Genomic DNA, 22,348 nt, shown 5'->3' with positions numbered 1-22,348 from the left:
AAGTTTGTGCGTGTGTGTGTTGGCAGAGATGCTTTGTGGCTGGTGGAGGGTGTCAGACACGGAGGAACTGCACAGTCTGGTCAAAGCTCTCCATAGCCGAGGCATCAGAGAGAAGGTCTTGCAGAAACAGATCCAAAAACATATGGAGTATATGACCCAGCTCTGTGCCAACAGCAAAGATGGTTGGTCAACAATTCCTCTGCTCTCTTTAAGCCAAGAGTCAACAGACATGCAGTGATATGAAAGTATTGTTATTTGGCCATTTTTGAGGTGGCTCTTAGTTGCCTTACATTCAGTGTAATGAGATTGCTTTCAGTCGACTGTTTGCTGTAATTTTTGTCTGTATCTGGTGGCAGCGATTGACATGGAAGAGCTGGAGAGGCAGGAGGTGAGCGAGGAGACGGTGGAGAGTTGGTGTGTTGAGGAGCAGGCCATGGAAGTGGACATTAGCCTGCTTCAACAAGTGGAGCACCTGGAGAGGAAAGTCATCTCTGCCGGCCTGCAGGTCAAGGTACAGGCAGCTGAGCGTCGCACCTTTTATCTTCTTAGAGCTCACACGGATGATAAACTTTCGTTGTTTTTCATATGTTATTTCATGAGTAATTCTTGGCCTTCCTGTGTCCTCACTTTGTATGATCTTAATTAGTGTTGCAAGGTCCATATTTCACAATGTCTCCCTCAGGGCTGGATGCATCCTGAGCCCCAGTCGGAGAGCGAGGATCTGGTCTATTATGAGCACGAGCTCTTCTCTTCCCCTGCTCCAGACAAGAAGGGACAGAGAGAAACTAAACAGGAAGAAATTCCAGGCACTGTTGTTCGGCACCCCAACAATCCCCTTGATATTGCTGTCATCAGGCTCGCAGAGCTGGAGAGGAACATCGAGCGAAGGTACAAAGTTGTATAATATTGTATATGTGGCTTTAACTGTATACATGGTTGCTGTACGGTTTTGCTGCAGTCTCACTTTCTATGATCCCAAAGCAGTGAGGAGGACGTGGCTCCGGGGATGAGGTTGTGGCATAAAGCCCTCTGTGAAGTCCGCAGCTCAGCTCAGCTGTCCCTCTGCATTCGCCAGCTGCAGAAATCCATTGCATGGGACCGATCCATCATGAAAGTGGTTAGTGAGCCCTAATTTCTCTCTCTTTCCCCCATAGTCACAGATTTGTTCACCAGTTTATAGCTCACACTAAAGATGTCCCTCTTTATAAAGGTAGATCCTAAAAAAGACACTGTATGTCCCACTATGGCAATCATGAATAACAATAAATGTACACAGCTTGTGTTCCTTAAAGCAGCAGTTGGTAACTTTTATAAAGACATGTTTTTGTTATATTTGCTGAAACTGTCACTATATCCTAACGATAGTACATCGGGCTTCTTTTGGCTCATCCTAGTGCTCCTGATGTCATTTGTAAGAACCCACTGGGCCTAAATGAAAACACGAGTGAGAGGGGTCTCTGACGCAGTGTCACTCACTGGTCGTACACAGCTCCTACACCTCCTGCCCTAACCCCTTTTTGGGTTTTTGAAGTTTTATCATTTGGTGGAAAAATAAAATCAGGGGGGAGCTCCATGGCTGGCCTGCCATCTGTGGTGTTGCTGTGGTGTACGCCGTTGTTATACCTGGCCTCTCCGATTGCCGTGGTTAGACTGTGCGCGTGCATGACGGCCTCCTCTGAGAGAGAGAGAGAGAGAGAGAAGCCGCTTTTGAAAGCAGCACAGAGGAGAACAATGGGCAGCGATCTGGAAGTGCTGCTCTTTGAACTTCTGAGGCTAAGTTCACTTTTCGTCTCAATCCTACCAACTGCTGCTTTAGGCAAAGGGTGTGTTTGCAGCATCAATCAGATAATAGCACAATCACTTACAAATGTGTGTCATTCAGTATGCATGGCTGCATAGAATTGCATAAATCACTAGATTTCAATGTTATAGTGATATATCTCCATTTGAATTTACAACGACATATATTTGGTGTTTCCAGCACTGTCAGCTCTGTCAAAAGGGGAATAATGAAGAACTGCTCTTACTCTGTGATGGCTGTGACAAAGGCTGCCACACATACTGCCATAAACCCAGGATCACTACAGTACCTGACGGCGACTGGTTTTGTCCCACTTGTGTAGCGAAGGTACACCAACGTGCCCAAAGCTTGAACAAGCATTTGCTTATTCAGAGAGCAAAGCCTCTTATTTTGTCATTTATTAAAGAAAATATTGTTACTATTACAGTAAATCTAAGGAGATTGTCGAGTGATAACATATCTATATCACATGTACACCATCCAGTCAATTGATGTGAATATGATATGTTTGTGTGTCTCTACACCCCTCCTCTGCCTGTTCTGTCATTCAGGAAAGTGGTCAGTCCCCCCGGAGCAGGAAGCAACAGAACCGAACAGCTGGAGGAGGGAAGAAAGGCAGCGAAGTAAAACGAAATAGTAAGCCATCTGTGGTGGGAGAGCTCATCAAAGAGGAGGCTGCCAGCAGTAACAGCGTGCCAAAGAGGGGTACCAAGGAGTGCAAGAAGAGGAAAGGAGACGACAGCCCACCCAGCTCCCAGGCCAGACACGACAGCCCTGTCTCCTGCGTGAAAAAAGCCAAAACAGCCAAAGACAACACAAATGGATTAGCAATGTGCCGGTACACATGAGCACATATTCTTCTTATAGAACCGAGCAACATTTACTTTACCTCTTGTCACTGCTACAAAAACATGTTAATGATGAGCTCGTGTGATACAAAGCACAAGAGACATGAATCTACAGCAATCAAAACATCACATTTATCATTTCATATCATAAAAATCAGGCTCTGTCTGCCACTTATTTCCACCAGAGCACTGCTGGCAGAGCTGGAGGCCCATCAGGACGCTTGGCCCTTCCTCACGCCGGTCAACCTCAAAGCTGTGCCTGGATACCGCAAAGTCATCAAGAAGCCCATGGACTTCTCCACCATCAGAGAAAAGCTCACCAACAACCAGTATGTCTGCGTTACTGTCACAGTGTTGGATTTTTAAAGAAGATACATGTATGTGTTTCATGTGCATATACTACATATTAGAAATTAAAACCTTTTCTAATGATTACAGGTACTTAAATTTGGAAACTTTCATCATTGACGTGAACCTGGTTTTTGAGAACTGTGAAAAATTTAATGAAGATGATTCAGAAATTGGACGAGCCGGCCACTGCATGAGGAGATTTTTTGACAAACGATGGACTGAGCTGCTGCAGTAAACAAAAAAAAAAAATGATAACAAGGACTTTCTCTACTTTGGCTATTCTCTACATATCAAACTTCATCTGTAGTGCTGGCGGCCTTCTCTTCACCTGTGACACTAAAACAACACACAGTTATAACAACACTGGCGTGCGTGTGAAAGGACGCATTCTCCTGCTGAGAAAAGACACTTCATGGATTAAGTGCAATACTGTTTTCTTTATCAAAATGCACTGACTCTTGGACTCAACATTGTATTTGGGAATTAAAGATTTACACTGCAGATAGATCATTGGCTTTTTTTTTTTATCATTAAGCTTAGTGCACATGTTTGTATTTATTTTCTCAAGTATTTATGTTACGGTCAATCTTTCCTACGAAAAAGCAGGAAATGGCACACAGCTTTAAAAAAAACAATCTAAAGATTATTTTATGGGCTACTGAACAAGCCAATCAAAAAAGTTAATTGTTTACAGCTTTTTAACTGTAGGGTGCCAGCAGTACTACTGTTCATCTGTGTCTCTGAGTTAACTGTAAAATACAAGGAGGTATCACTTTCATTATTTACAAGTCTTATTTCTAACATGTATAAAGTGTACAGTACATACAGTACAGTGTTGTTCAAAATATTGTTAATGCATAAGGATTGTAGCACTTCACTCGTCTTATACTGTACTTTGCCTGTGCTGAATATCCACTCTAAACACTGTGGTCTCCTCAGTATTGTAGTGCCTGACCTCTGACCTCCAAACAGCATATGGAGGAGTGTGCTTTTTTTTTTTTTTTTTTTTCTACTTTCAGTGTGTGTACTGTATGTGTGTCCTGCACAATATACTGTAGGAACCCCTTACACAAAATGTAAAACTCTTCATGAGCATTTCCTCTGAAAAGAATTGATGTGGTGCATATCGTGTTTCATCTCCAAGCATTTCCTTCAGCCAGAGTCTTGTCCGACATCCTGTGGACAGACAAGAAACCTGCGCTGGGCTTTAATCCAGCCGGGAGTCGCACAGTGTCACGGTCCACCGGAGGCGTCTCCAGACAGCTGAAGTCAGAAGACTTGAAGTAACTGTATTTTATCATGAATATCATGGATTGAGTAGCAAATTGTATGGGAATATTGTTTTTAAATAGTGGGTGTGTGGCACATATAAAATAAACCTGTTTTTCAAAATAGCGCTGTTAGACCCTCACTATCTCCTCTATTTAGACTAATTATTATTAGTAGTAGAATTATTCATTTCCTAGTATGTACGAATGTGATGGCAATCTTGCAATTTTGAATCCTGGATTTCATCTAAAAAACATTTTGATTCGGTTGATGTGGGTTTAACAAGTAAACTGGTCTGAGATGGAGTTAATGCATTACTTGAGTTTTAGTAGTGGAAAATAAAGTATATTAAGTACAGTAGTTACAGTAACAGTAGTTACTGTAACTACTGTACTTGGCTTTGTTTAGGGAGGCAAATATTATACTTAACCCCACTACAGGGACTTTGCATATTTAACTTTTAATGCAATATATGAAGTTGAATAAGTTAAAAACACATAAAATGCTGCTTTCACATTAATTTATAAATAATTACAATCCAACAATATAATTAAAAGACTGGATTAGAGGCTGTTACTGTAAAATAATCATGTCACCAAGTAAATCTACGTGTTTAGGGATTTATATGTTAAAGAATAGAAAACTCGACTATGGTCATTGTGTAACTCCCAATCAGTCAGCGTCACGTGACTGATAACAGCTGTGGGAGATCACGGACTTTATGGCGGAGCTGGAGGAGGAAGTACTTCACAGGAGAAGCTTTCCACGACAGGTGAAAAGATCCAGTTTGTGCTGAGAGGTTTGGACGGTTTGTTGTTTTTTTTTTCCTTGTGTTTTAATGACACAGACGAAACGCAGCTTCCCATCATGTGTTTCCTCTTCGGTTTCACAGGCTGATATCTGAGCACCGTGCGCCACCTTGTGAGCGAACCGCCTCCTCAGCAGAGACAACACACATCTCATGTGACGACATGGTGTCAATAATTTGCACTCTAAGACACCACTCAGACGAGGTCAGCTGCTGCGCCTTCTCTCCGTCTGTGCTGGCGACCTGCTCCGGGGATAAGACTCTCCGTCTGTACGGCACCGCTGACTTCTCGGAGCTCCCCTTCTCTCCCCTGTCGGGCCACGGCTACGGGGTCCACTGCTGCTGCTTCAGCTCCTGCGGCAGATACCTGCTCAGCTGCTCCACGGACGGGTCCACGGTCGTGTGGAGCCCGGAGACGGGTGAGGTGTCCGCGGAGCTGCGGCACCCGGCCCGCAGTGCGCTCCGGGTGTGCGCAATGGCACCAGACTCCTCTCTCGTGCTGGCAGGGGCCTGTGATGGCACCGTGGCCCTCTGGGACCTCCCCTCCAGGACACTGCGCAGGTATACTGTCACCCAGTGTCACCTCAACAGATAGAGCTGCACATCCAACAGTCAGTTTTCCAGCTCTAGAGCAGCATTTTAAAGCTTCTTTCTCATGTCAACATATAAATATCCAAAACAAATGTTTATCCCATGAATGATCAGAAAATAATGTAACATAATAAATGTAACATAAGTTCTCAGATCCCAAAGTTACTTCTTGTTTTCAAATTGCTTGTTTCATAGTTTACGGTAACGTATAAAAAGTAAAAGCATCAAATCCTCTCATGTGAGCTGGAACCCGATGAATTATCTGATTTTCAAAGTAGCTGCTGGTTCAATGTCAATCAGCTATTTGATTAATGCATTAATTGTTTTAGTGGGGTACAGTTTGATTTAACTCAGCTGACAACATTTCTAATTGTTCACATTGAGAAGCTGATTGGGGGGAGTAAGGTTTCTCAGGGCTGCCAAACAGCTTGAACTCAAATTGACTTTCTCAGACGTGGTTTGGATTATTCCTGCATGGCTTTTGATTCTAGTGTTGAATTAACAACAAATTTTTCCAAAAGAAATATTAGAGTTACTTCAGGACTAAAGCACAAACATCTCCACACTGCGCTTATTTACGGCAACGACTAACTCAATAATTCGGATGAAGTTTGATAACTTTTTACAAGCACGCTCACGCCTGCTGTGTCTCTCTGATGTGAGGTGCTTCAGATGTTCAGCTCTGTCCAGGACTCCACAGCCTCATCCAAATTACTTTATTTCACAGCCTCTCTGGTAAACCAGAACGAGTCTAACTCAAGATGCCAACCTCACACTGTCTGTTACAGATGCAGTGCGGTAAGCGAGGCCAGTGTTGTCGCCTGCTGTTTCTCTCCCTGTGGCCAGATGTTTGTGACCGGCTGCACCAACGGAGACCTCAAACTCTGGGATCTAATGGACATTGACCTCCTGCACGCTGAGAAGGACGCCCACGACCTGGGAGTCACCTGCTGCTGCAGCGCGTCACAGTTTGAAGTTGGTGAGGTCATAGGTCATAATCACAAAAAAAAAAAAATCCATCACATTTTCACTCACATACCCCAAGTGTTGTCTAGACAACCATGATAACAATGAAGATGAATGGAATTGTGTAATGTAATTTTGTGATTTTTGGGGCGAACTAATCCTTTAGTGTGTAAGACAAAATACAGTTTACAAAACATCAGTTTTAGTTCTTCTCCTCCAGTTCATCTTACGTAACATAAAGTCATCCTGCACAGATAAAACTGAAATCCTGCATCCTTCACAGTTAGCGGTTACTCAAAACCAAGATGTCGCCTTTTATACTTGAATCAAAATTACATTTACAGAATTTCTTCTTGACCAAGTTTGAGGAATAAAAAGCATATTTTTTTGTTATGGAAATCTGGCTTTAATCCAAACACTATATTTATACCGCATACAGTAGAATATGCTTGCCACGTGTTGTTACACTTCACAAGCAGGCCGTCAGATGATGTTTGTCTTCTTTTTGTTATTGAACTCAGCCAAGTATGAGAGAGAGTATCAGAGAGGGAAATGTGGGTGTTTTTGCTCTGCAGATGGCTGCTGTGTGGAGTTTCGACTGGCCTCCTGTGGACAGGACAGCCAACTGAAAATATGGATTGTTTCCCAGCGTGAAGGAACAGGTAGGCCGAGCCCTCTGCCTGCGTCCTGAACTGAAAGCTCCCTCACTTCATCACCCATGAGAGAGAGAGAGAGCGGGGGGGAGGGGGCGACCCGCTGACCGCTTTCACCTTGAAATCCCTCTGCAGAATAGAAGAATTTTATTAGTGTGGAATAAATCAGCCGCAGACTGACTCATTAATAATGGATCACTTTAAGGCTTTCTGCTGAAATACAACAGTGTGTGTTTGTGTGTGTGTGTGTGAGGAACAGTTGGGAGGAGATCAGGTGCATATATCCACCGTGACATTTATATCTTGTACGACCAGCAGCAGAACATGAACATTTGGCGTATGTTCATAGGTTGTGTAACCAGCCTACAGACTGTATTTTCGTTACTGTGTGACCACAACATGTTGTTGGTTCCTGAGAAGTGTTGCCGTGGCAACGGTTGTTTCTGAGGAGGAAGCGATGTGTCCCATGTGACGACCCGCTGCGATCCATCGGGACTTTTCATCTCTGAGTAGCTTGTAGAAAGACGCAGAACAATGCCTGTCCTCATTTCCTTTCTTTGAAATGTAGTTTTTCGGACGGTGTTTCTGTGGAGGAGCCCTCCACAAGCTCGGCTGTCTGAAATGGCCGTGCATTCATCTCGTCTTTTGCAAGATGATTGCAGGCTTCAATCCCTCTTTCACTGTTTTCTGAGAAAAAGATTCAAGTGTAGATGATTCAGGGAAGCAGGGGGCCTGCTCACTTTGTGTAGCAGCGCTATATTTTATGGCTCCATGTCCAGCCTTATGAGTACATATGCCTCTCAATCACACATCACATTTATTTTATTTTGAGGAGTCCAGTTGAATTTTGTCAGGTTTGATAATGTGTTTGTATTATTTGAGAAGTACTCGTGTCACATCACATCACGAATACGCCTGGAAATAACAAACTGGCCTCAGTAAAAACTGTTTCAACTCTAATGGAGAAGAATGGTGTTTAATTTGATGCATGTGAGTTTAAAGGCTGCTATGGACCAACTGGTTGCGGCACATAATATTATTGCACAACGAATTATTAGTCTTTCCTCAGAAATGTCTTTGTGTCTCAGGCTATGAATGTCTCAGGGTTTATTGCCAAAAAGAAAATCTTTTGTTTCCAAGCAGCTGTCAGCAGGTGGCACAGCTGCAAGCCAGCAAGAGGGAAGAGAGCTATTGACAAAAAGTTTTGAGGGCAGACGACTGGACAGATGCACACAATGATGCACTTTAAAGTGTGTGTCAGTTTCAGAGACAGAATTTTTGTATTTTCAGTCAATTTTATAGACCAATTGATGGCTGAACAAATACAGCCATGATTTTATTTTTAATTCTAACCTTGCCTGTGTGTGTGTGTGTGTGTGTGTGTGTGTGTGTGTGTGTGTGTGTGTGTGTGTGTGTGTGTGTGTGTGTGTGTGTGTGTGTGTGTGTGTGTGTGTGTGTGTGTGTGTGTGTGTGTGTGTGTGTGTGTGTGTGTGTGTGTGTGTGTGTGTGTGTGTGTGTGTGTGTGTGTGTGTGTTGTTGACCCTCAGACTGTGTCATGAAGCTGCTTCACGCTCTCACCAGCCAGTCGGCTCCTGTTCTGTCTTGTGCCTTCTCCTCTGACGGAGAGCTGGTTGCCTCGGGGTGAGACACACTCATCACACACACAAATCACTTCTCCTTGTCAGTAATAAACCCCTCCTGTGTTGGCAACTGAATATTGACTTTTGTGCCTGTCAGGCTTATGTTTTGTAATGCCATTTGTTTTATTACTTGCTGTGAAGTCAGTCGCTCATTTGGGACAAATTAAGATCTAAATTGATCGTTCCCTCTTGTTTAAAACGCTTTTTTTTTCTTCTTTTTTTTTTCCTGTGCTGTAAACAGCAGATGCCACTGCTGAGCACAGATCCTGCTGTTCCCCCAGTCAGCCACAGGAGGAGTGCATTTTGTTGTGTTTAATCTTCTGTTTGGGTCCTTCTGCTGTCTCTGGCTTTAATTCAAACATACTGAAGGTTAATCTGTACTCTGTTTGTAACATTTGAGCAGTGTGTGTTTTTGTTTGACGAGAATCCAATTTCTCTTTAATTATTATTCTGTAATACAAATGCGTGCATATGGATTCCGCAAATGAAGGTGACTTTGTTTACTCTCTAATTATTCAACAGTTCAGTGGATAAGAGTGTTGCAATATATGACGCGGTAAGTAAAGCACACAGATAAAGCGTTTTGTTTAGCTCTGCTGCTTCAGTTAACTGTGGCAGAAGAGATTTCGAAACAGTAAATCACAGCCGCCGCAGATGCTGAACGTTCTGTTTTGTCCACGTTTGTTTGTACTTGTTTACAGAACATGGGAACCCTACTCTACTCTTTGAAACAGCACGACAGGTAAATGGCCCGACCACCCGTCACTATGCAATCTCTGCAGCTATCAGGCAGACGGTGGAATAGGAGTCCCAGTGTTTCAGATCAAAATGTGTGATTTTTGCTTGATTAGTTTTTCCCAGAAGCACTGGGTGCAGTGATGCAACAGTATATTTTCAAGCGCTGCTTTCCAGACAGTCATTGAAGTGGCACCGCAGGTAGGCACCAGCAAAGCGCTTTGAAGTGCTTGAAAGGATTTAAGATACTGTACGATCTAAGACTGGCTTTTTTTATTTTTATTTTTAAGGGTAGAGGGAACCTGACTTTTAAAGCCTATCTCTTCCTGTGCCGGTTGTGGTCCGTCTTAGACACCCTTCATATTCCTTCTCCTCTTCCTCCTCCCTGCAGGTATGTGACTGCTGTTGCTCTGTCTCCCACCATGCCGTGGATTGCAACCGGCTCCATGGACAGAACCGTAAACGTGTGGAGAATAGGAGATGGAGTCAGCATAGCTGGTAAATACTTAACAGAGAATTGTTTAGGTTGGCGCCTACAGATGCACAATCACTCTTCTCCTTTAAAACAGACGATTAGGGGTGGTTCAAAGCCCAGAAGCCATTTGGAGCATCAAAACCTCCCAAAAGAGTGTTTTGGGAGATATCCAGCAGTAGAAGCTCCTATTACACATGTATTGCTGTCTGGCTGCGGCGTCTAGAGGAAGAATTGTGATTGATGTTTATTGGTGCAGCAGGGCAAACTACCACTGAGCCTCAGAGAGCTGTTGTTACGGAGGTGAATCTTCCTTAAAAAAGTGCCAACCCAACATGACAGAAAACATTTGGAATACTAAATGAAAAGGTGCAATCGTCAGACATCTGGAGGCCTAAAAGCTTCATCAGGGCAGCTCCTCATCTGCCATTAGTCACACTGATGTTGACAAAGCAAATTCCATCTCAATGATCTGCCTTATTTTTATGACTCTACCATTATCTCTCCCTGCTTCCCCTTTCCTTTAATCTTCTTTCTTCCTTTCTTTTCACATACTGAAGTTATTCCCTTTTATGTTTTCTGCAGCCGCTGAATCAAGGCAGACAGTGTGCCAAGGTAAATGAATGTATCTCTCTGTTTTGCCCTTAGAAATCTTCACTTACTCAGTGCTTCTGGAGCTAAAAAAACCCCACTGCTGTTGTATTTCAATAAGTACTTTATGTGTATGTGTGAATGGTTCAGATCATCAAATACAGGTTTAAATAATTAAATGACTGGACCCGCTGGAAACATCTTTTCTGTTGAGCTTTTGTTTTTTTACATGATTGAAAGCTTTTCTTGTAATGTTTGTCTTGCGTTTATACCGTACATCATGTTGTGCGAACCCCAAAAAAGGTGTTTTGGTGAACTTATCCAAAAAATCTAATCAAAGGCGACTGTCTGGCTTTAAAAGATTAGGCTGTCATTATTAAATATTTTTATTAATGTCAGCAAATTCCATGAAAAGTCTAAAACCAACAACGTGCTGTGTGTCTGTCTCTCCACACTTTCCCAACTCCATTTGTTCCTACTGAATTGTTAAAAATGGGTCACAAATATACAGTTTAATTTTTCAAAAAAGGCTCAAAATAGAAATATCATAAGAGGAAGGTGTTCTGCAGTTTTTAAACACACTTATGTTGTTTCATCAGCCTGCCTCTTCTCTGATCTAAAATCTCTGATCAATTATTGGATGAATTTCCATGAAATGCTGCCGACATTCTAGTTCCCCTCAAGATTAAGAGTAAAAACACTTTGGTTAATGACTAACAAATCTAATATCATTCTCATCAGCTGTACTGTGATTAATCAACAAATGTTAGCCAACATGCTTAGCTAAGATGGTGAACCTGTCTGCTAAACATTAGCATGTTAGCACCTACCTGAAAGCACTGCTGAGCTTAAGTTAAGCTGCACAGAGGCACCTTTCAACAAGGCAAACTTTATGCAAGACATATAAGATGAGGCAACAGAATGAAACTATTTAAAAACAAGGTAAAATAAATTGAATAAAACATAAAAAAAATGACAGGCTAGGGGAAGTTGTGGATAAATTGCCCAGAATTTAATTTCAGTTCCCTCACACAACCATAGTTCATCCACGCAGGTATTTTCACCTAGTTTGAGTCAGTGTGCAGAGTTTGGTGACTGAGAGCTGGAGCTGACCTTTGCCAGATATGTGGCACATAGAAACATAGTGCTGGCAGGACTATTTTCAGCAGCGGATTAATACACATCAGGCATGCAAGTGAGTATTTACATCAGGAGGTTTTATGTGGGACTGACAGAGAATGTGTCCATGATAATAGAGGAACACGTCAGCCAGTGTAAACGTAATATGTTTCTACAGTTTTTTGGTCTGTGGCACAGACGAATACGCTGTCAGACTTTAGCTGCAAAGACAACAATTTGTTGTTGGTTTTGGCCATTTCATGGGATTTGTTGAAAATATGAAAACCACACTATTGCCAGACACATCCTGTAAATAATGGAGGTGAAGAAGAGAGTTTCATATGTGCATCTCTGCCTAAGTAATGAAACAGTGCCGTCTGAGCTGTCCCAGTCTGCAGAGAAGCTCTGTGAGGTTTTCATGCTTTTGGCACAGCGTTTCCATGACTCAGCCTCCTAGACTGGGAGACTCCAGCGAGGAGGTGGTGTTACTCCGCTTACTGTCGTGCAGACCCAATAAGTGGATCTTTCCACTCAGTGGGACTGTGCTTGGGGCAGGTTTTCTGTTTGCATAGTTTTGCTCTTGCCAAAAAAGGAAAATCACTTTCTGTTTAGTTTTTTGTTTGTTTTTATACTGATAACTGGCCCCATGTTGACAAGTATGGGTATTTCCAGTGCAGCTGCTATGGAGAGCAGCAGCAGCAGCAGCACATTTTTAGCCATACTAGCAGGTAGTGGTGTCACTCGGTCCACTTCGGTCTCCACTGAATTAAACTCTCAAATGAATTCTCAACTGCTATTGGATGGTTCAAGGTTTAATGCTTACTATTCAAGGGCAAGTCAGACATGATGTCATGACGTTCAACAATCAAAGAAATGAATCAAGCAGAGATGCCAGTTTCTCTAAAGCCTCAGTAGACCAGAATGCAGTGCAGCCTTAGGACATGTGACACTTAAGGTGAGGCAGTTATCGAAACACATTTTAGCATCCAAGACCGTAAACTTTTATGGAGGAAAAAATGCATTGATTGCGATTTGTTTGAGGCCAGCAGAGGTAGGAAGAGGTGTGGGGGGGGGCTAACATGAGGTTAGCATGGCAATCAGCAACACCCTCCAGTCTTCAGGGTTATCCTTCACATGGCTAATGATGGGCGATGGGAACCATGAGGCGACGGAGACGTGCCATTAACGGGGCCGGCTCACAACAGGCCAGTTTATCTCGGCCTCGTTTGATAAATGATGGCCGCTCGCTCACGTAGTGTCATGTGAAGGTTGATGAGCTTCATGCTGGCACGGGCGGAAATAACACAACTCTGGGTTTAATTTTCTTTTCTTTGGTAGATCACATGCTTGTATGGGAGGTCAGATGTGTGTGTGTGTGTGTGTGTGTGTGTGTGTGTGTGCAAGAAAGTAATTGTTAGTCCCATATCAGCACTGAGCGAGTGTGGCCTTTTCTCTGGAGTGTGAGGGGAAATGGTTTGTTTGCATCAGATAAGTTTTGTTGCTGGAGATTTGGGGGGGGTGTGTTAGTGTAGTAGCAGAGCACTTCCTCCCTTCCTGTTTGTGTGCTCTGCAGGAAGGAAGTTGCCCGATCACTCCAGGCGACTGGTTGCTGAGTGGTTGGAGGAGGATGTGCAGACCTGGCTGTGTGAGGAAGGACTGCAGGAGCTCGTCAGCATCTTTAAAGCCAACAACATTGACGGGCCAGAGCTCAACCAGTTGAGCAAGGAAACGGCCACCGAGCTGGGAATCGGTGAGGATGGACTATAAAACACAGTCCCGTACATTAGTGTACAGCACACACGCGCTCACCGGGACACTGGGAGTCAGTGTTTTTGTGGGGGATTTACTTTGATCCTGAAACATGACAAGCATGGATAGCATGATATAAGCCGCTTTTTATCGATGCTCTGATTTATTTCCCCCACCCCCCCCCACAACTCTCCCCAAATAGTGATCTGATTTAGGGACGTGACGCTGTAGCGTTTCTATCTGCTTATACAATCACAAATGATGCTGCGAGGACAGTAACCCACAGGATGACCTTTACGTCACAAACAATGATAATCCCTCTGAAAATAACATTAGTCCGTTCAGGGTCATTCAAAGTCTCTGTGTGTGGAAAGTCACTGGACGAAATATTTCTCCCTGCAGTGGATGGACACCGTAGACACCACGTTAGTGCACGAGCAAACAACGTACAAATGTCAGCATCATTATCGCCACAAAGGCAGTAATGTTTTAAAAGAACTGTCAATAACATTTTTGGGAAATGCGCTTATGCACTCTCTTGCAGAGTTACTGATACAACCCTTTCTGTGATGATACAAATAGTTGTTTTTACACTTCAGGTTTTGTACGAATTAAACAAATGACAGAAAATTTGTGAATTAATTAACTTAAGTGGCGCTTTTAGGTCAGATTTTGTTACGTTCAAACAGAAATAGGCCAGCTGTTTCCCTGTTTCCAGTCTTTATGCTAAACTAAGCTGAGATAACTGACCGCTTGCTTCAGCTTCATATTTACTGTTCATGAGAGTGGTTTCACTTTTATCATCTACCTGTAAGTCTCTATTTCCCAAAAATGTGAACTATTTCTCAAGTTTGTGTGTGTGTACTTTTGTCAGTCTTGTAATAGTTTCGTTCAGTTCAAAATAATTTAGGTGCTGATAGTTTACTCATGAGGCTCTTTTTAAAACACTTTTTTTTTTGCTCATAACTCCTCAGGCCATAAGCCAAATACTGTGTAGGCTCACAACAAATAGTCAGTTTATGTAAGACAGAAATGTGTGTAGGCGCTCTTTGCATCAGATTATAAAACCTATGAAAATGTACACGTAGTCCTGTTTTTATAAATCATTGTGAAACTGGATGCAAGTGCTCAAGCCTGACTTCCACTCCCACAGCTACAGATCGATGCAGACGCATCCTTAAAGGGACACTTTGCTGGTTTTCACCCAGCTTTGCATCATCACAGTACTGGTAGTAAAAAAGAAAAAAAAAAAACACATGTAAATTCACACTTAATTAATTCAACCCTCGTCCGCAGTGATATTTCAACCATCAACCAGATAATCTATGATTTAGTTTACACAAAAAGGACATAAACTCAGTGAAATAATCAAATTGTTATGAATCCATCAAAAAGTATGCACAAGTAGTGAAAATGTCCGGAACAAATAATGTTTTATTACTACATTTGATCACTCGCCTTGCTGCCATATCACAGTCTAACTACCACACACTGCTCTCTTTAGAAAACTGTACGTACACCTGGTCAAAATATGCACGAGGTGCACACATCCCCACTGCTGATTAAACTTATTTTCTGTTGAAATAACAGCTGAAGGGGACTGTCAGCCTTGTATTTAGTGTCCTTGGTGGAAGCACGAGTGCTTTCTAGTTAGTATTTCGAAGCTGGTGGTGTTCAGCTCAGCACAGTGACACTTTTAATTCTTATATACTCAGTTCACATACTGCATGAATGCAATAATGCCCAGAAAAGCGGTCTTTGCTTTGATTACGGCTACTTTGTGCTGACTGCAATCATGCAGCTCGCTGCATCACAGTCCCACCTTTAATCATGGCCAAAACACTCCTTGACTACTGTTGTGTTTGCTGTAATTGGACGGCAGTAGATGCAGTAAAAAAAACAAACAGCAAAGCCAACTTCCCTGGCATCCTGCTTAGTTATGCAATGCATGTCCTATGGACTGAGCATCCCTTTTCCATGTGTTTAGTATGGAGCACAGCTCTCATCATTACCACAGAATGAGGACAGAGAAAACAGCAGATTGCCACATTTCCTGTCCTGTCCTTTCTGCACTGAGCAACCAACAACTATCATTTCCATGCATGCTGTTTGTGTAAGTGTGTGCGACACACACTTACTCACACATACAGCACACACACACACACACACACACACACACACACAGCAAATTAGATTCCAGCGCACTTCACTTGATGAAATATTCATGAATCTTTGAGTAAGGGGAGGAAAAAAAAAGTCCTCGGATATAATTCAGTGTATCTCTGTGGAGACAGCCTCATTCTGCAGTTTTATTGTAGCTTCTCATCAAATTATCAATCTAAATGTAAAGTGGACAGTATCGTACTAATGGCTTGTGCCCCGGTGAAAAATGTGGGAACTTATGGAAATCTTAAACCCTATAGAGCTGTTAAGTGCAGTTGTTCTATCCAAGAGCAGTTTATTGGATGAATCAGAGGACTTAATGGGTTCAACGTGTTTCACAGCGAGAGGACGTTTTGATCCGAGCGCTATCATCGCTATCTTTTCCCGTGTGATCTATTTGTGATGGCGACATCACACTTGTACTGCTGCATCTGCCTGCTTTACCTTAAAATTAATTACAGCATTTTCAAGGCAGTGAGTTTATGGTAAAAAGTAGCCACAGTCTTCGATGTGTACTTGACTGCTGTCGTTCCTCCATCTCTACTTCCCGCTCTGTGAATGGGGACAAAGTTAAGAAGGGAGCAAGCATTTGAGTACATACATTCATTCGTTCAAACATTACTACGGAGTCTAATTCAAATCAAACTACTACACAGACTCAGTTTTTCAAAACTGTGCAAAATCTATCCAAAACTGAGCATCCTCAGCACATGTGAATCTCCACACAGTGTCCTCAGCAGTGGTAATGGAAAGAAAGTGTTTCACTGTTCCACTGAGGTCATGTCTGTAGCATTTTTCTAGGAATTTTAGGCAACATGGGGGAGGTTACATTCTGCATCTGTGGATAGTCTATAAGCTGATTTCAGTTGTTTTTCACAGAACATATTCAGTTTTGACTACTTTTAGAGTTGATTTCCTCTGACAACCACATTTCAATTTGACCAAGATTTGAAATGAATGATTACACACAGATAATTAACTGAATAAACAACATTTAAAAATGTTAACAAATAAGAAACATTTTGAAACTTTTATTTTTGGTGTCAAGTGAGAGAAAAAATCTCTTCAGGATCTGAGCATGCCGGAAAATGTCACTGAGTGTATGTCTGTCTGTCTCCGTCGCACTGCCACCACACACGGACACATCACTAATCATGTGTGACTGTAAAGGTCGTCCCTTCGTTGTAGCTGGTGGTGAAATTTGAAGCTGAAGACATTCAAAGGGTGCTGTCAGTGGGCAGAGACGTGCGGCTGTAGGCAGAGTGATTATTGTCTTTCGGGCCCTTTTGGAGTTTTTATTGTGGAGCAGAATAATGTGAGATGTTAACTGTGAACTGCAACCCACAAATACACCTTGGCTGAGATGTGAAGCCATCGGCACACAGAGAGTCTGTCTGGCTCTTTGTGTCTCGGCACAGATTGATTGAGCCGAGGCCCAGATTTACTCCTGCCTTTGTTTTATCTGAGAGACCAAAGAGGTCTGTTGAGTGTCTGATGCCTCATTGATTCAGTTTGACAGAAAACCAAAGCCTGCTTAGTGGAATGACGTTAACGTAAGAGAGATTTGAGTTGGTTTGGTCTTTGACGATTCACGAACGGTTAAATGCTGAATACAAACAATCGTTGCTTCGCTACCTTTTAAGTATTACCAGACATTGCACTGCATGTGATGTAATTTTGTAAAAAGTGAGCATTGAGTGTGTTGGTTTCTCAGAGTCTGTGGGCCTCCGCCGTCGTCTCCTGAGGAAAATCGAGGCCCTGAAGGCAGAGCAGAGCGGCTCAGAGGCCCCGGATGAGTTTCTGTGTCCAATCACCAGAGAGCTGATGAAGGATCCAGTCATTGCTGCAGGTTAGACAATTGTCCAGTGACTCAAACTGATTCATTCTGTACAGTTTTATCGTTTTCTGCTTACATTATGACTTCATGAGGAGTCAAAATGTGTGTCCGTTCCACAGACGGGTATTCCTACGAGCGAGAATCCATTGAGAGCTGGATCAGGGGGAAGAACAAAAGCAGCCCCATGACGAACCTGCCCCTCCAGACCCTGCTGCTCACCCCCAACAGATCCCTGAAGATGGCGATAGCACGGTGGAAGTCGAGCCAGTTCGACGGCAGCTCATTTTAGCTCGTCTGTCAGAATCCACCTAAGCAGGTACTTCATCTGCTAACAAGTGCTCTTAGTAGTAATTATTTAATTAAACGATAATAATTTATCGTTAAGAGTTTATTCAGGGGTACCACAAAAAGATCAGAATCTGATTTCTCGGCTAGTTCAACAGATATTTCGCCGGTTAAGTGAGCCCCGATGATTGCGAGGCATCATATTGTATATCACTTATAGCAACACTCCGGAAGTCCTAATTGTAGAAATAACACCTTCTAACTCTCACAAATTAATTGTTAAATTCATCAGAGACTAAATGCACCACTGTTTAATCCACTCAGTGTTGCTTATGGTAGCTAATGATACCAAGCTTGAGAGATTTCTAGAAATATTTCTGCGAGTCAATTTGGGGACAATGACAATTGGACAAATTGCTCTGCATTTTAACATCGGAGTCATTTCAGAGCTTTTATCCCAAATGTAAAAGCAAAAAGCAAACGCATCATACATCACGAGAAAAGAATGGAAATGTACTGTGCTAACGTCGTGTACTTAACCGGTTGTGGAAGCTGCTCTAATCCTCTATTGATCTGCTGCATCACCTCAGGCCTGTTGGCTAATGCTGTGTAATGTTTACACTCCTGTTAAGGTTCCTGCTGATTATTAAATGTCCTCTTAACTTAGTGTAATGTTTTAGAATAAAAGTCAGCAGACCTGTTTGTGTTTTCCTTAGTGGGTCTTTATTTCTGTCTCCCATGGTGGTTATGGCAGTAATGTTCTATTACAGTATGTGATCACAGCTAATAAAGCTCACAATACTGAAAACATGGCAACAATTGCATTTCACGTACATATTAAAATAGAGCTGATGGCACTGTGTCCCAAAACCATTTCTGTTTTTATAGATTTTCTTTTACTCTGTAATATAAACTGCAATTGTAGCATGCACATAAACTCAACATTATTAAGAATCATAAAATGTCTTAGTAGCTGTGCAAAAATAACTATATAAAATATATTGCTTTTACAATTAAACAAGCCATTGGCGCTGTAAATAAATTAAACTAGACAGCAACAACAAGCAGATACAGAAGGATTTCAGTTCAATGTTAATGGTGATTTATATAATGTACAAACACATTTAACAAATGCTTTTTTAGAACCTTTAACACCATTTGAACAACATTGTGCATAAAACTCAAAATACACAAGCCTGAACTTGTCAATACATTTAACATAGACCTTCACTGAAAAGAAGGAAAAGTACATATTTATATAATATACACAACATCAGGATCTATAACATCCTTCCTAAAACACAGGAATGCCCGTCCTTTTAGACTTTCTTACACCTTCACTGAGGACTTTCTCTTCCTTATTTCTCCTCTCTCAGCACCATGGACGTAATGAACACAGTTCAAACTCCATTTCACTCACTCAGAACTGTTCTGAAATAACATAACGCTGTAACTGAATGTGTTGTTTAAGCACTTGAGCGGCCTAAGTGTGAATAAAGTGCTCACTGTCACCGTTGCGTTGATGAGGACTGTACAGTACATGTCCAACTGCTTCCTTCAGTGCAATGTCTCCAGCTTGGCTGAGTGACGGCGGACATGTTGTCATGTAACAGAAGCTGACGGCCACAAGCGACAGGTTGGGAGGAGAAAAATCTGGAGCATTCAGTACACTGCTCGCAGTCTGTATTCACACAGGAAAACAAACCGCTTGCACACTGTACTTCTGACAAGACTCAAGAGAGGGGGGGGGTTGGATAAAAAAAATTAAAGCAACTCTTTCTCACTTTAGATTATTGTTAGTGTGTGCGTTGTGGACTGTATGAGCGAAAAAACAAACATCTCTACACATTCGACTCTATAAATGATCGCTTTGGTTTCATTGAAGCTACGTGGATGGCAGGATTATCTCGGGCGAGGCCAGGCTGCTTGGGCTTACTGTCCATGAAAGTGTGCGGCATAGCCAGTGCTGGCTTGGACTCTTTGTAACAGTTGGCGGCTTGGCAGAACTTCTCTGTGAATTCCTTGGAGTGCATGCCGTTTTGTAAGCTACTCATTGCCATAGCACCCTGAGGTGGCGGAGGTTTGTGCTGCTCCTGGTAAGTGCTCACTGTTTTGGCGTAAGGTAGCTCACAGTCGACAGGCAGCAGGCCCATGGCCGACATGTTGTGACACACCAGACCGTCGGACGAGTGGTTCAGCCAGCTGCGGCCGGCAGACTGCAGGCTCGGGTGACTTGGCAAGCCGTGATGCTGCTGCTGCTGTTGAATTTGCTGCTGCTGTTGCTGAAAGCGAGCCGTCTTGTCAGTTATGCCCATGAAAGGTCTGGGTTTGTACTCTGCTGCAGAGCTGGCCTGCTGGCTGTGCTTTGTTTTGTCAGAGATCTTGGTGCGGACATCAGGTCCCAGCTTGCCGCTGTCTGACAGGCTGCTGCTGGACGCCAGGCTGCTGGTGGAACTGGACACGCGCATGCTGCTGCTGCTGCCGCCGCCTCCTTCCTGCAGTCCCACTGCACCACACATCCCCTCCTTCGCTGGGTCAGTGTGGTTCCCCTGGGGTCCGGGACCAGAGCAGGCCAACCCATCCAGCGAGGACGCAGAGTGGGCGGACAACCTGTCCTGCCCCAGACCCTTGGAGCTGCTGCAGGATGAGTAGGAGGCCTGGGAGGAATGGAGGCTCTCGTTTTCACAGCTGTGGCCCATGGGGATAGAGGCAGCCGCCAGCGACATGCGGTTCCCATACACGGGCTCATCTGTTGGGGGCGGCAGAGGGCTGATGTCGATGCCTGGGGCCGGCTTCAACATGCTGGACATGTGTCGGCTGGGTAAGGGACTGGAGGGGGCGTACTGAGATTTGGCCCCTGGCACGCGGCCCCCCACAGCGCCTCCCCCGGCCTGCATGGAGCTCATGTGCTGGTTGGTCTTGACTATCTGGGCCTGCTTGGTGGGCTGCAGGACCAGGCCCTGCTGGGCCAGCGCCTCCCGGTGCTCTCGGGGGTACCGGTGGGGGGGCAGCCTGCCGGGCCCTGGGGGAGAGCTGGGCGTCAGACTCTGGCTCTGATGTCCCAAACTGTTGCTGACAACCTCAGAGGGCAGCACTCTGCTGTAGGGATAACTGCTCTGTGACCAGCAGGCTTCAGCTGTTCTGTTGTGCAGCGAGGCCTCTTCCTCCTCCTCTTCCTCTTCTTCCTCCTCTTCCAGGATCTCTCTTTGTCCTTCCACTCTCCTGGCATGACTGTGCTCTGAAGGGTCTCCCTGTCCTTCCTCTTGCTCCTGGTCAGACTCGTGGCCTCCTGACGCCTGGCTGGAAGCAGCTGCAGCCCCGGCAAGGCCTCCTTTAATCTGGGTGCGCTGCATCTGTTTACACTCCTCCTCCACTCGAGCCAGCAAGCGACGGATTTCTCGGTTGTTGGGGCACAGCTTGGCTGCTTCGTGCAGATCAGCCAGGGCCGCCGTAAACTGCCTGTGGATGGGACAAAGAATGAAGAGACGCATTGCTGCCAGACCCAGAGCACATAATTCACCACCAATAATAACCCCAGAAGCTGGGCTGGAGCTGCGCTGAATAGTTTACCTGCTGCTTCTTTTAGCTCTTGCACGGGCGTAGTAGGCCTCATAGGATTTGGGTTTCAGCTCCAGTGCTTTTGATGCAAACTCCTCAGCCATTCCAAAATCCTAGAAAAGGAGCACAATCAAATTAGAGTTGGCCAGTTGATAGTCAAGCACACATGGCTCTGTTTTAATCACACAAATTAACATTTGAAAATAAGCAGTATACATTTTGGTCTTGCTGGTTATGTCTTATTTATCGCTTATACATAACAGTATTTTCAAATTTAGTAATGGCTGAATGTGACCCTTGCTGCTTTTAACCAACATTTATGCTCCTCGTGTGAGGTGATAAAAATTCTGGCAGGCACCTGAGGTGCTGTTGCTGCAGAAACGCACAACAGGCAAACTTATGGTGCATTTTTTTCATATCTCCTGCTAGCTTTCAGCATTTAATCACATCACTACAAAAGTCTTCCTGCTAGATTAACAACTACGATTTACAACTGGACTAAGATGTAAACAAACTGTTAAGTGGAATGTTTCTGCAATTATTCAGAAATTTAAAGACGGCACAGAACATTGTCATTCTTTTTTTTTCTTTCAATTTTCCTAGTCTGTCTCAAATACTCCATCATTCTGTGAAAACTCGAACAGGAAAAGGCACAACCGCTCGGTGCAGTTAAACTCTGGCTGAGTGAGCAGACAGCCTGGCACGAGCAGGGACTGAAATTGTTTCACAAGAAGATTTGAGGAGATTGAGTCCACTGCCCAGTACGCTTTCAGCTGTCTCCTCGCATCCTCCCAGTTACCATCTGAACACTAACAAGCTTCCCCTGCCCACAAATGCTCAAATCATTTCACATGCTGGAGTCCCAGTCACAGCTTTATCTTTTTGTCAATAACATTTCTAAAAAATTGGGGA

At 43.6% G+C, this 22,348-nt stretch overlaps 3 protein-coding genes across 5 annotated transcripts in view; 2 read left to right on the top strand and 1 right to left on the bottom strand.

Annotated features, from left to right (window-relative positions):
- LOC139208293 (bromodomain adjacent to zinc finger domain protein 2B-like) overlaps positions 1 to 4,396 on the top strand; it is a 41,786-nt gene extending 37,390 nt beyond the window's left edge. Inside the window, exons 31-38 of the mRNA XM_070837919.1 lie at positions 27 to 182; positions 357 to 511; positions 683 to 888; positions 985 to 1,117; positions 1,982 to 2,128; positions 2,353 to 2,639; positions 2,835 to 2,978; positions 3,088 to 4,396. Coding sequence (XP_070694020.1) covers positions 27 to 182; positions 357 to 511; positions 683 to 888; positions 985 to 1,117; positions 1,982 to 2,128; positions 2,353 to 2,639; positions 2,835 to 2,978; positions 3,088 to 3,235 — 1,376 coding nt within the window. The 3' untranslated portion in view covers positions 3,236 to 4,396. The remainder of the gene's footprint in view (positions 1 to 26; positions 183 to 356; positions 512 to 682; positions 889 to 984; positions 1,118 to 1,981; positions 2,129 to 2,352; positions 2,640 to 2,834; positions 2,979 to 3,087) is intronic.
- Positions 4,397 to 5,223: 827 nt separating this feature from the next.
- On the top strand, positions 5,224 to 18,421 carry LOC139208295 (WD repeat, SAM and U-box domain-containing protein 1-like). 2 transcript variants are annotated; one of them, XM_070837923.1, is made up of 11 exons: positions 5,224 to 5,638; positions 6,457 to 6,647; positions 7,210 to 7,296; positions 8,835 to 8,928; positions 9,450 to 9,483; positions 9,629 to 9,669; positions 10,054 to 10,160; positions 10,720 to 10,749; positions 13,418 to 13,594; positions 17,471 to 17,605; positions 17,713 to 18,421. In XM_070837923.1, the coding sequence occupies exons 1-11, from the start codon at positions 5,241 to 5,243 to the stop codon at positions 17,880 to 17,882; spliced, it is 1,464 nt and encodes a 487-aa protein (XP_070694024.1). In that variant the 5' UTR covers positions 5,224 to 5,240; the 3' UTR covers positions 17,883 to 18,421. The 2 variants fall into 2 exon arrangements, with proteins under 2 accessions (XP_070694024.1, XP_070694025.1); XM_070837924.1 differs by lacking the exon at positions 7,210 to 7,296.
- A 269-nt stretch (positions 18,422 to 18,690) lies between these two features.
- tanc1b (tetratricopeptide repeat, ankyrin repeat and coiled-coil containing 1b) overlaps positions 18,691 to 22,348 on the bottom strand; it is a 98,998-nt gene continuing 95,340 nt past the window's right edge. For both annotated transcript variants that reach the window (XM_070837920.1, XM_070837921.1), the window contains exons 25-26: positions 21,449 to 21,549; positions 18,691 to 21,337 (exon numbers count right to left, since the gene is read on the bottom strand). In XM_070837920.1, the coding sequence (XP_070694021.1) occupies positions 19,720 to 21,337; positions 21,449 to 21,549 (1,719 nt within the window). In that variant the 3' untranslated portion in view covers positions 18,691 to 19,719. The remainder of the gene's footprint in view (positions 21,338 to 21,448; positions 21,550 to 22,348) is intronic.

The sequence above is a fragment of the Pempheris klunzingeri genome, chromosome 10 (genome assembly GCF_042242105.1).
Source record: "Pempheris klunzingeri isolate RE-2024b chromosome 10, fPemKlu1.hap1, whole genome shotgun sequence".
Classification (NCBI taxonomy): Eukaryota; Metazoa; Chordata; class Actinopteri; order Acropomatiformes; family Pempheridae; genus Pempheris; species Pempheris klunzingeri.
Note: the sequence above shows the minus strand (reverse complement) of the source record. Positions and strands in the feature narration are given on the sequence as shown.